This window comes from Bactrocera oleae, chromosome 5 (assembly GCF_042242935.1).
Source record: "Bactrocera oleae isolate idBacOlea1 chromosome 5, idBacOlea1, whole genome shotgun sequence".
Taxonomy (NCBI): domain Eukaryota; kingdom Metazoa; phylum Arthropoda; class Insecta; order Diptera; family Tephritidae; genus Bactrocera; species Bactrocera oleae.
The window spans coordinates 53,258,680-53,271,858 of record NC_091539.1 but is presented as its reverse complement, the minus strand read 5'-3'; the positions used below and the strand labels follow the sequence as shown (position 1 = coordinate 53,271,858).

General features: G+C 35.3%; 2 protein-coding genes and 1 long non-coding RNA gene across 3 annotated transcripts; 2 read left to right on the top strand and 1 right to left on the bottom strand.

The window, feature by feature from the left end:
• The first annotated feature begins 2,407 nt into the window (after positions 1-2,407).
• On the top strand, positions 2,408-3,216 carry LOC118679788 (uncharacterized). Its single transcript, XR_004975292.2, has 3 exons — positions 2,408-2,776; positions 2,844-2,936; positions 3,000-3,216. It is a non-coding gene; the product is annotated as an uncharacterized lncRNA (long non-coding RNA).
• Positions 3,217-5,338: 2,122 nt separating this feature from the next.
• Positions 5,339-6,331, top strand: Sptr (Sepiapterin reductase). The gene has a single exon (XM_014243351.3). The coding sequence runs from the start codon at positions 5,339-5,341 to the stop codon at positions 6,128-6,130; it is 792 nt and encodes a 263-aa protein (XP_014098826.1). The 3' UTR covers positions 6,131-6,331.
• Positions 6,312-8,337, bottom strand: Es2 (ess-2 splicing factor homolog). The gene is made up of 3 exons (XM_036356700.2): positions 7,909-8,337; positions 7,468-7,832; positions 6,312-7,401 (listed from the first exon to the last, which is right to left on the bottom strand). Exons 1-3 carry the CDS (start codon positions 8,216-8,218, stop codon positions 6,562-6,564), a joined length of 1,515 nt encoding a protein of 504 aa, XP_036212593.2. The 5' UTR covers positions 8,219-8,337; the 3' UTR covers positions 6,312-6,561.
• Between the last annotated feature and the right edge of the window lie 4,842 nt (positions 8,338-13,179).

The window sequence follows — 13,179 nt, the reverse complement described above, 5'->3', positions numbered from 1 at the left end:
GTCGTTCCAATAGGCGGGCATGCCTTCTTGATGAAGTTCTACAATGGGGACAGTTTTGTATTTTTTATCAAAAAATCAACTCACCCTTTCTAATTTGGTTGTTTTCTAAGTTTAATGCTTCTCACGAACAATCACAAAATGCGATTTATTAAAAGTAATTCATTAGAAATCTTATTTGAATTTATGCTTGAATTTTGTAATCCCTACCTTCTAGAAGGATAAGTTTACTTTCGATTATATATGTAATTGTAACATACTTTTTTGACAGTTCTTTAAGGGGATATCTCTCATGAGTGGACCAAAAGTACCCCGGTTTTTGCTAATGTGAGCATTCACTGTTGCTTCATAACTATTATGGAGATATTTTTTCTGGGAACGTGGCGCGCTTGAAATTGTTTTCAATCAGTTTACATAATTTTGAATTTATTTTTTTTTTATTTTTTGTCACGACATATATACATATGTGAATATAGAAATTCATATACATACATACATGTATATATGTTATATATACTCGTATATAAAGAAATTAATATACGTACATATACATATGTTATATATACTCGTTTATATAAATATGATTTTAGAAGACATTTTATATGTATATTGGTCGGAACCGGGAATAAAAAATAGAAATTCAGTAGTATCTACGCACCATGGTAGTAACAATAGAGTAATAATGGAATAATTTCTTCAATTATAATATTATATGCCGGGATTTTTAAAATGCATACATATGTACTTAGTCCTGCCATAAGTTCTGTTACAAGGTCAAACCGTCATAAAACTGAAGCTGTTATACATTTGTATACTCTTGCAACATGTTGCTACAAAGTATAATAGTTTTGTTCACCTAACGGTTGTTTGTATCATGTAAAACTAATCAAAATAGTAATTGTGTAATATGTGTATATACATATATCTACCTGTGCAAGCTGTAACTTGAGTAAAAATTAAGATAATAAAATGAAACTTGGTACACGTGCTCCTAGACCAAAAATGGACGATCCGTTCGTAGATGGGCGTAATCGAACCCGCCCATAAAACGCCATTGAACGAAAACCTATAAAGTGCCATAACTAAGCAGTAAATTAAGATATAGAACTGTAATTTGGCATAGGGGATCGCAGTAGTAAGGTGCACATGTGGACTGTAAATTTTGAAAAAGTGGACGGGACCCCACTTTTTAAGAGGTTTAATGTACATACCATATCTCCCAAACCATTCAAGCTGTAATAATCAAATTCGCTCAGGACAATTCCATTCAGCACCACTAACTTATAAACTACTAAGTGCATGTTAAATCAATAAATGAATAAGCCAGAGACATTAAATTTTTCACCCAAGATGGTATGTGATGGCTTTATTAGAGCTGGTATCAAAAATGGACCATGGGCGTGACACCGCTCTCATTTATGTGAAAACCCATATCTCAGGACTTACCTGACCGATATCGACCAAATTTGGTATATATTAGTAGCTTGAGATTCCCTATAATCCAGTGCGAAAATGGAAGTTAAATTCTATCTGATTCTTTAATTTTCCAGTATGCAAATCAAGCACCAATCAATATATCGGCAATTAACTTTGCATGAATAGTGCGCTTAAACTACTTTATTAACAAAAATATCAAAATCGGGGTTCTAATGTTCAAAGCTCAGATATCGAATATGTGGACCCCAGTCCCTACAGCGAAAAATGTATCGAAAAATCGATCAATCTGTGAGATATGTTATTGAAATTCGAGGCGAATCCTTTCCTGTTAACAGTGTGTCTGTATGTCAAAAATGGGTTGAATCGGATAAAGGCTTCTCCTAGACATCATATATCAAATACAAAAATTTTCGAACTTCCGGTTTATTTTATGCCGCATATATCGGTCAATATGAGTTATCGTAGTGAAAAGGAGAGAGCGTGTTTTACTAATAATAGTATATCTTTGTACCGAAAAAGTACCAAATCGGTTGAAAACTTGCCCTGGGCCCAAATATAACTAATATCATAATTTTCGAACATTGGTGATGGTAAGTGAGGTACCTTAATGGACCTCAGCATATTATTAGTATGTTTCATGTTAATAATATGCGGTATTTCAACAGCCAACTGTAAGCGTTTGGGAAAAACGATCAATACAAGTAGTGCGGTGAACAAACATTCTCGAAATATTAAGCTAATCACCGCAATACGATTTTCATTAGCTCCCTACTCCATTGTTAACACTAAACTGATTATTACATATAAGTAGACACTGTATACAAATTATAATAAAAAATAACGGCACTTTTTTCTGTGAATTTATGCTCGATGTATGCATTGTAAACTTTGTAACAGAATTTATGGCAAGACTAAGTACATACTTGTATTTCAGTGTTCCCAACGCGCATAAAAGACAGCTTTGGTATATGGCATAGACCTCGCTCACGTGCATGTCTACTATACATACATATATTATCTAAAAATCTTGTCGTGTCTACGAGTATATATAATATTAAACTTGGGTTTTGTCAGCGTATAAGTGACTCATACTCATATGCTCTCGCAAAGTGTTCGAATCAGTAAAAACCTTTTTTAGGATGTGTGTACTGTACCGTTATTACATTTCCTGTTGTGATTTTCTGATGAAACAAATACAATAATAATATGTACTTATGTATGTTGATTAAAATGTTGATCTTGACTGCTTAAAACAAATTATTAAAATGAGTGTCAATAACATACTTGGAACTGTATTGGTTATTGACTAGTTGCTGCTGTTGCTATGCGGTGTGTCAGTGAAGTACGATTTATAAATATTTTTTAAATCATAAGTACAGAAATTTAAAATACATATTTCTCTATTGCAGTACAGACAATTCTGTGAAATCAGAGCTTTGTTCTTTTTTATTCCAACGATTGGGTATTTGTCTTTAAGATAGACGTCGCCTTATCTACTACAAGTATGTATACTTTCTTCCCCGGATTCTTCGTTGAGTGTATAATTTTCTCATTTATCTTTCCAGGCTAGGTGCTTGGCACAGTTTGATATTTTTAATGGGACATGCATAGTTTTGCAATGATTTAGAACATTAAGCTTATTTTCGCATAGTTCAAAGAGCGCCAAATATTAATCTATAAATAAAGTAAACCATGTGACCCAAATAAAACAATTGAAAACAAAATGCCCATGTGTTTACTTCATGGTTTCTCTACGTTTTAAGTCTGGTCTATATACAATAAATACTTGTACACATATGCTTTGATAAGATCTTGTTCTATAAAACATATGTAAATTGATTTCGAACAGGAGAATATTCGAAATTTACGTACTGTCCATATGAACTTTTCTCTTTGAATTTTTCTAAAAAGTGTAATAAAGTAATACCTCTTTAGAATGTCTACCAAACTATTCTGTTCAGATTTTATAACCTTCACCCCTCACCCTTCATTCAAATATAACCTCAGTTTTGGAATCGAATAAACCAATGCAAATGTTTTTAGAGAAGCTGTTGGACATATTTTAGATGACATGAATCTAAATAAATCTGGTGACTTCTTTTATAGAAATTTTACTAGGACAGACAAAAAAACCATTTAAGGTATTTTAAAACAAATTTTTATTATCGCCCTCAAAATAGGCTACTGAACCAATGCAAGCATGTTAACGCTCAATCCAATTTTCCAAACACTTCTTATAAGCCTCGGCTGGGATGGCCGACAGTGTCTTCAGCGAATTTTAGGTCTTTCTTTCTATTTCGCGTATTTTTGGAACGTCATATTCATAAACCTGCGTCTCGTCACGTGCGTTTGATGCGATTTCGTAGCCGTGATTTCATGGTGAACACAAAATTTCACGCAAATTCGATTCCCCATCGTAAAAATCGTCAGCAAACTTTTCGCGTCGTAAACAAATAGCTGCCAAACATACACTAATTGATATATGGGGATCAAACTTCACACACGAACATAGAAAAAAGGTTGTAAAATATTTATCGTTTCGAACTAGTCCGGGTCAGATTTGTTCTGCTGATGGTATCTCACATATATATGTACATAACCCCGTTCAGTTATGAACACAATAATAGCATATCGCAATATCTAATTCTGATTGGGTAAGGAAATTATAGCCTCCTAACCAGTCTTCGAATCAAAGATCAAGATTCAAAAACTAAATAGATAAAGGACTACAGTAGAAAAATTGTATATAAACTTACGAATCATAATAGTCTCGTCGTAGATTTTTGGCCAAGCTTCTGGTTTTATATCTGGTCTGCGGTTTTGGTCGTATAATCGTACAAGATCCTAAAAATTGCTGTCGTCAAATATAAACATTTAGAGCAAAATGCGAGTGGTACGAAAAAAGCCGTCACAGAAGGCCGGATTTCAAGTTAATTTCTCTGAGTTAAGATTTTTTAATTAGCTACATTGTAACACAATATTAATGATGCCAATGTTTAAGAAACATTATCTATAACATTTAGTTCCATTAGAACGGTGAACCTACCTTAAGGCTTTCAATTTAATTTCAAAAAGTTGATTTTTTTTTCTAACGAATATATATACATATATTTGAGAATATTCTCCGAAAATTTGAAGATGACCCGGTAAATAGTTTCGAAGATATGAGAGTATATGCAAAAAAATTTTAACTTGGCGTAATCGGTTCCCAACCATTTAAACAAAATATTATATTATTTGCCTAAGCAAAAATGTAAAAGCGTTCTGTATAAAATTCTACAAATAAAATTTTATGCGTGTAAACTTATTTCTTATAAGAATAATATAGTACATACGTATAGGATTCTGTGGCTTTTCGCAAGTCTAGCTCTAATACCTATGTGTATAAATACACATGTACATATATACATTATAATATGTGCACAACTTTTGAATTTGAAAGTGATAACCTTTTAGCTTTAAGAGTATGAGACCGCCAATCGCTTCAAAATACTTTTCACTCATTTATTTGTATATGTTTATGTATATATTACAATCATTGCACTTACTCAATAACTCTCAAACCAGTGACCGTTTACAACAACCACGGCCCCCTTGCTGTAGATACCTACATATACTCGTATGTGCTATGATTCAGCTTCTTTTGGCAGCTGCGCTTTGGGGTGAAATTCGTGAATTTTATTGATGTTGGTGAAGTACCAAAACGAAGGTCTACCGCTAAACTCATTGTAACGTGAAACAGCTAGTAGAGAAGGCAAATATTTTTCAAATTTGTGCAACAAGTTGTAATTTTGACAAACATCACATATCTCAATAACTGCAGTTCAAAAAGTTTACACAAAGTAGTCACAAAAACAAACTTATAAACACGAAATAAATTACAGGCAAGAAAAATCAAGCGAAAATGGTATTGGATTTGGAAAAACGTACTTATCTATTTGTGACCGGCGCTTCGCGTGGCATTGGACAGTGTATGGCCATCGAAGTTGCAACCAAATTGAAGGCGGGTTCTGTAATTGTGCTCTTGGCACGTAGCGAACAAGGTTTGTTAAACACTAAAGAAAGAATCGAGGCATTGGGTAATGATTTGAAAGTTTGTACTTACTCGACGGATCTGAGTCTCGCCACAGCAACACAATTCCGCGAACTGTTGGAGAAGTCATTGAAAGGAGTAAAAGTAAGCGACTTTGAACGTGCGTTCATCATTCACAATGCTGGTACAGTGGGTGATGTGTCAAAAAGCGCCGTGGACGTGTCAGACGCCCATGTGTGGCAACAATATTATTATGTGAATGTTTTCTCTGTGATTGCACTGAATTGTGAGTTTTTCCAAGTTTTTAGTGGTACACCCAAAGTGGTGGTGAACATCACATCGAAATGTGGCATTGAACCCTTTGCTTCAATGAGTTTCTATTGTTCCGGTAAAGCTGCTAGGGAGATGTATTTTCGTGTCCTTGCCACCGAACAAGCATTGGATGATGTGCTAGTGTTAAATTATGCGCCAGGAGCAATTGACACAGAAATGACAGAGCAAGTTCAGCGAGATTCAACCAATAAAGAATTGGTTGGCCTTTTCAAAATGCAACGAGATACAAAAACAATGTTAACTCCAGAACAAACAACACGAAAATTCCTACAGGTGCTACAGGAACAAAAATTCAAAACTGGTGATCATGTGGACTACTATGATGACTGAGGATACAATTCAAGTATGGGAAAACTATAGTTTTCCATAGCATAATGCAGGAATGTGCAAGTTAGGCCAGTCTCAAATTTTAGCAAACATATACATACATTTAGCTCCAAATAATGATGCACAGTATACATATACAATAATTTTGGTGTACACAAATTATAAATAAATATAAAGGAAGATATTTTGGGAACTCAATATAAATGTGTTTATTTATTAAAACAATTATATTTACAATAGGTTAGTTTTAAGATTTTTCTTTTAGTCAGTTATCGTTACTTATTCATTAATTATTTCTACTATCAAATATGCTTATGAAACTATTAGTATTTATTGTGTAAACCTGACATATGTTACCACATAAACGCTTCTGTGCGTTTATTTGGAAATTAATTTATATAATTTCCATTCTATTCCGCGTAATATGCAGTAGTTTAAAAGAAATCTGAGGCACGCAATCGTTTTGTAGGAATTTTCAGCAAATCATCGGTTAGTGTGGATTTGCCACTACTAATCTGTTTCGGAGTGTTTGGTGCGGAGTTTGTGCTAGTGCCACCTGATGGCGTTTTACGGGAGTTCACAGCTCTTGGTATTGGTGCGGCCCTCTGCATAGCTTTGCCTGGTGTACGTTGTGGTGTGGGCATAAGCGGTGTTGTATTTAAACCTAATTTGGAGCTGGCTAATCGTCTTGCTGCCGGTGACATTGATGCCAATCGCTCCATATTTGAACGTATAAATGGTGAATTAATATTTTTACGCGCTGTATCAGCAGCCCTTTGCTTTTGTGCACGCATCTTTTCACCTACTTTTTCTGCCAATGCCAAAGCAATATTTTCACGTCGTGAATTTTCAGTTATTGTGAAGGCAGGGCCGACATTTGGACGTACTGGTGTGTCAGATCCATCGAGTCGGAAGGGTGTACCTTCGATTTCACCCCACGTCATGATTGGTGAAAATGCTTCACCTGGACGTGGAGAAGGGGTTTTTACTAAATTAAAGCCACGCACTTGAGGGCCTTCACTCTCGTTGCCCGGTGTTATGATGTTTCCATCTAAGCCGATTTTATTCATAAGTGCTTGCGATTGGGTTTTTACTAATTCGTTGTTTGCCTTTTGATTAGGTGTTTCAACGAAAGGATTGGTATTAAGCCGTGTAGCGTTGTGCTTTATTATTTCGCGCCGCTTTGCAGCTTCCACACGTTCTATCTCGGTAAGTTCTACCCCATCGGGGATGTACATAATGGAGTTTTTATTTGTGTATGACCAAGTTTCAATCTGTAAATATAGAAGGCCAAATAGTGTAAATGTGAAAAGCTAAATGATCGTAAATATATGATTTACCTTTCGTAAAGGATCCGGTTCTTCAAACTGTTTTTCAATTGATGGCAAAGTTAAAGCGCGTGCTAATTTATAGGCTGATAACTTTTCCTCATTATACAGCACGGCAAACTTTTGTCGCAATTTCTCGTCAGCAGTGTCTATGATTTCTTGAAAACTATAATTGTCTTCGCTAGTGTAATGCTGTAAAAACGAATCCAATGAATGTTTGTCTGCTATAGACTTATTTTCGTCGTCTATTCTAGATGTTTTAGAAGAAATTGATAGAGTGGATTTGGGTGTGTCTGAAGCATTATCATTGCTCCCATGTCGTGGTGTCACATTTCCATTCGCACTTGCCGGTGTCTCAAATGTAGCTGGAGACATAGCTATAAATAAATATAAAATACAGTTATAGTTTGTTATAAAAAAATAGGTATATCTTTGCTACAGATTTCTACATACAGCTCCTGTCGGTCGGTCTGCGACCACTGTACTTCGCACGTATCGCTTCCATTTGTGCATAGTCTTTACGCTCCATCGCATCCAAGTAGTCATTCTGTGCACGCAATTTGTCCAAATGTGGAAAGAAATCCCGTTGAATAATTTTAGAAAGCTCTTCGATGTACATTTCCTCCGTGAGTATTTTTTGTTTAGTTTTTTTGCGCACTGCTCCGGACAGAGGTACTTTGAAGTCTTGCAAACTCTTATCGCGCTCCTTAAGTTTCACAAGCGCTTGGCTTCCAGGTGTGTTTGGCGTAGATGGTTCAGTCATTTTATTTGTTTTTCAATGCTTTTTTTTATGAACTAGAATTGTTGCTAAAAATTACGCGTATTTCACAAGCAAAAATAATCTACATTCTCTGATAGCAGCAGCTGATTTTGGTATTTACAGTGCTGCCAAGTTCGCCGACATATGTGTGGGAATGGATATTATTGTGGATCGTATATTGTTGTTGTATAAATTTGGCGGAAATAGTTTTGCAGTATCCATTGCCTGTGTTCACGGTTAATAAATTTTAATTTAGTTATTAATGTTTAAATAAGTTATTAAGAGTGTTATAGTGTAAATAGGTAGTACACCGCTGCTTGAACAACATCTTAGCAATAAAATTGTAAGTCATTTGTCACAATTTATTTTACAAATGCATTAAATCATTGATGTAGACCACATCAAATTACTGGGAAAATTTTTTGCGATTGTAAATGTGTATGCATCTATGAATTATCTTGAAATGAGAAAGAGTTGGTAATTGTTTCTTCATAAGTTTGTGTACAAACATATGTATATATTGGGTTGTAGTCTTTCGGATTCATAAATTTCGTTTCTAAAACCCTTCTACCATGTGTCTTAAGACAAAAGTTTTAAATGAGAATAGAGTACTTGCTACGAAGAGAAGAAGGAGAATAAAAAACAATGTTTTACCTGGTTGAAGCCGAACTAGTTAAAGTAATTGTAGCAAGGCAAGGCAGCACTATGTCATGAGACTTTCTATGTGTGTTTTTTTATACCAGGTAATATTTAGGGTATATTAAATTTACCAAAAGGAAACGTTGGAGACCCTATAAAATATACATACCTATACATACATATGTATATAAATGATCAGCGTGGCGAGCTGAGTCGATTTAGCCATGCCCGTCTGTCTGTCTGTCTTTATATACGCCTGGTAATCCCTTAATTTGTGAGATATCGAAATAAAATTTTTCACACGTCCTTTCCTCCCCAAGAAGCACCTCATTTGGTGGAACTACCAATATTGGAACACTATATCACACAGCTGTCATACAAACTGACCAATTAAAATCAAGTTTTTGTATGGAAAAGTTTTTTATTTGATAAGATACCTTCACGAAATTTTTCATAGATTATTGCCCAAGGTAATGCTACAATATCCGAACATATTGCTGGGATCTGACGACAATAGCATATAGATTCCATACAAACTGACCGACCGACCAAATTAATCAATATTTACCCTTATGCCACTAGAAATGCAACTGTGAAGGGTATTATAGCTTTGGTGCAGCTAAAGTGAATGTCTTTATTGTTTTTATTTTTAAATAGGATGCATTCCAAACTCCTCAACAATTGGACAACAGTCGAATTATGCTTAGTTACCTATAGCTTGCGAATGAAGAAATGGAATGTTCATATAAAAGTTAGAAATTTTTTCCTTTCAAACACTAAAGGTATTTTCAAAAGCAAGGGTGATGTGAGATTTGTTCAAAAAGTAAAGAGTTATTTTTAAATTTGCTGTGTTCTATAAATACATTCAAAATATTATATATAGAAGTATTATGTTGGTTAAATAAATGGATCAAAGAGCTTAGCTTAATCTATTCGGCTGGTTTTTGAGTTGAAAATGCGAAACTTTTGGAATATAGAGTTGTGTGAGCACCTTTATTCATTACCGGGGCATAATATAAAAGGAATATTTAACTCATTTTGTACGATTAATGTTGAGTGCAACGTTGAATAGGAAATAACGCACTAAACCGTGGAAAATAACACATAGCTTTTGTATTACTTTTGAGAAACATAAGATACTTGTGTAATAGATTTTATGTTGTGTTGATCGTACGAAGTCAACATACTTGTATTTTTTTGAACACTCCTTGTACATGGAGCAAAATAATAGTAGGCTTTCCCGGAAGTGAAGAAATGAAGAAATAGTGTAATTTTTTTTAGAATTGTTGTGAATGTGTGTGAAACAGTGTTTGGCAAAAAATTCCTATTTCCCTAGGATTATTAAAATATTTAAAAAAAATGCCTCTTCAAGAAAAATGTGTTTTTTCTGACTTGCAAATGGACCCTTAAACCTAACGCATTTGAAGAAGGTGCTCGGCCAAAGCAACTACTAAATTGCCTACCAGCATGTACATTAGCAATGACAAAATCAGCTGCAGTTTGAAATCAAGCAATCTGGCTTAGGCATTAAAATGTTTTATAGAAACCGAAACTAAGTTTTATAATATTTATGCTCTACGTTTTATGAGTATCCAGTCGACGAATGTTACAAATTTGCTACTCCATATATCCCGAAAAGTTTAGTCATAAAACTTTCAATACCGCAATATCGAAAATATTTTGTCAACTCCAAAAACAATACCACTTACTGGTCTCCGCAGCAAAGAGGAAGGAAAATTTGTACGAGTTCCGCCAGCAGAATACGCAAACAACAACATTCGATTATTCAAACGAATCACAAATCTGTTAACAGTTGGCAATAATATTCTCATAACTTCTGGTGTCCCTTTTATGTGCCTTTCTTTCATTTCATTGCTATTTTGAGTCGGACCAAGCGACAGTGTTGTGCCCGGGGTTTCCAATTGGAAAAACCCGAGGGCGGAAAGTTATAACACACGCGAGCAAATGCAGTTGGATGTGTGTGCATGTGTGTTTGTGCGTGGAGCTGCACTGCTTTTATTGCTTACATATGCCTATGAATAGAAAACAAGAAAAAAAATATTTCATTCACGTCATCGATGGCATTAATTTTCGAACATTTCATCACTCTCAAAGCTGCAACAAAGAGGCAGGATCGAGCCAATGAAGCTACCTTATGGTTTAAGAGTTAATAGTGCAGCATGCAAGGGCAGTGCATATACCATACATATGTATATATGAAGACTGCATTTGTATGACACCCAGAGGCGCAACTGCAGTTGTTGGTGCCGCTAGTAGCAGCAGTCAGAGCGCCTCCGCTTTTAATTGCTTTTAACTTCCTATCACAAGCCCAAATAGACTTGCACTGCCAAGCGTATTGGAAGTGATTATAAATTTTCAATGGCTGGCAGCGTATTCGTCGTTTCGCTGCTCTTTGCTTGAATTTGAATTACGCGCTCAATTTCCGATGAATTAAACCGCAGCATTGGCCGCCTTGCCTGGTATTGTGACAATGATGTCGATGCCAACCGAAAGTGAGCAACCAGAAGTAGTTGTAGTTGGTTTTGTTGTGGTTGTGTGCTGGCGCATGCCATTATGCGTGGCGCGCTAATTGATGGGCCTAAGTAAATGAACGGTGGCCGCAATTTGTTGTGCATTCTTTGATTCCTATGGTAGCATGCAACAAGTACATTGATAAATTGTTAAAACAAACGGCATAAATATTAAGTATATGTATGCCGAGTATGTTTGTTTGTGCGAAATAAATGTTGCTGAAATTGTCAGCAGCAATGATGCGACGCACCAGCAACAATTTATAAAAAACGAAACGCACAATAACAATAAATAAATATCCGTCACACACATACATACATAGGCACATAGCTCTCGACTACTTAGAGGCTTAATATGTGTCCATTTTTCGCTATAAAAATGCATAAATTTCGTAATTTGCTGTTTACGCCTCGTAAAAAAATGCCATTTAACTTTGTTGTAAGTAGCTGTGACAGTAGTTGCAACATTTATCAGTGTTTGTCACAAAGGGGTGCCACACATACAATTACAAATACATATGCTATACATACATGCTGCAAAATCGAATGCAGAGTCAACACTTGGCGAACGCTGTCAACGCTTAGCAGGAGGCAAGTGCAAAAAGAGAGATTGCTGGAATGTGGCGTAATCAGGTCGAGAAAAAGAGAGCGTTGTTTTTTCTTGTACTTAAATGGTGTTGAAATTGTCTATGTGTTTCAAAGGTTTTTGATAGGTTGCAATCTTTGCATTAATAGCGATAGGAGTTTAACATATTAATTGTATAACGCAAGCTTGCACTGAAAGGATCTTAATTTACCATTCTAAACTTTCTCCTCTTGGTTAGCGCTGTAACTGTCTAACAAGGTTTTAACGGAACTTCAAATTTAGGGACTTCCCAAGATCATTACGTCTTGCTCTTTTTATAGTTGGGGATGATTCTTTTATTCCCTGTTATCACTACCTGTACCGATCGAGAGTCTATAAGTCGTGCTATTTTTTTTCTTCAAAATTTGAACTTTTATTTCAGAATTTTATTTTTTAAAGTATTGCCCATCTAAAGCTGTAATTTTTTCTATCTGGCAATTTGTGGATTCTATCCTAAAAAAAACTGATTTAATCTAATGCGAATTTGAAGTCTTTGCCATGTTCAATGCTCAAGTTTTACTAAGTTTAAGTTTTATTCGCACTAGGCCTCTGCTTTTATCCGCTTGGTATTGCAGGCGTGCTTTAGAGAATAACAGTCCTCAGATTGTGCGGAGCTCTAGACTACTGAGGGTATGTATTTCATTTATCCCAGCATTATTGCTAGGTCCTAGACCTTTCAATCTGTAACTTGATGCTACTAGCAATAATCACTCATAAAAAGAGTCAATCGAACCTACTCTTGCTTCTAAAAACCATCGCTCCTTCATATAGATTTCAACAGGGACAAATTTCCTTCATATTTTACTCGGTCTATTGTATGTTTTTGGCAGGGACTTATGTTCGTATACTAAAATTCCCTGATAGCAGTGTGCAAAACAATCTCCATAAGGAATCGGACTCATCGAGTCAATGCTTTTAAATCACATTCCTACGTTCCTCTGCTGTGGTTATTATTAATAATAGGTCGTGTCTTACGAGAAACTGCTGCATCAAAAGATGCCACCAAAGCGACCTCAAGTGCTGGAGTTTTACAGACGTTTTTTTTCTATTGAGTAACTGCAGCATAGATACTCAAGTAGCTAATAATTTTTCTACAAGCGTGGGCGTGTCTAACGCATTTACTTGTGTAGACGCCTTCTTATATGTATAGTCGTAGCATATACACATAC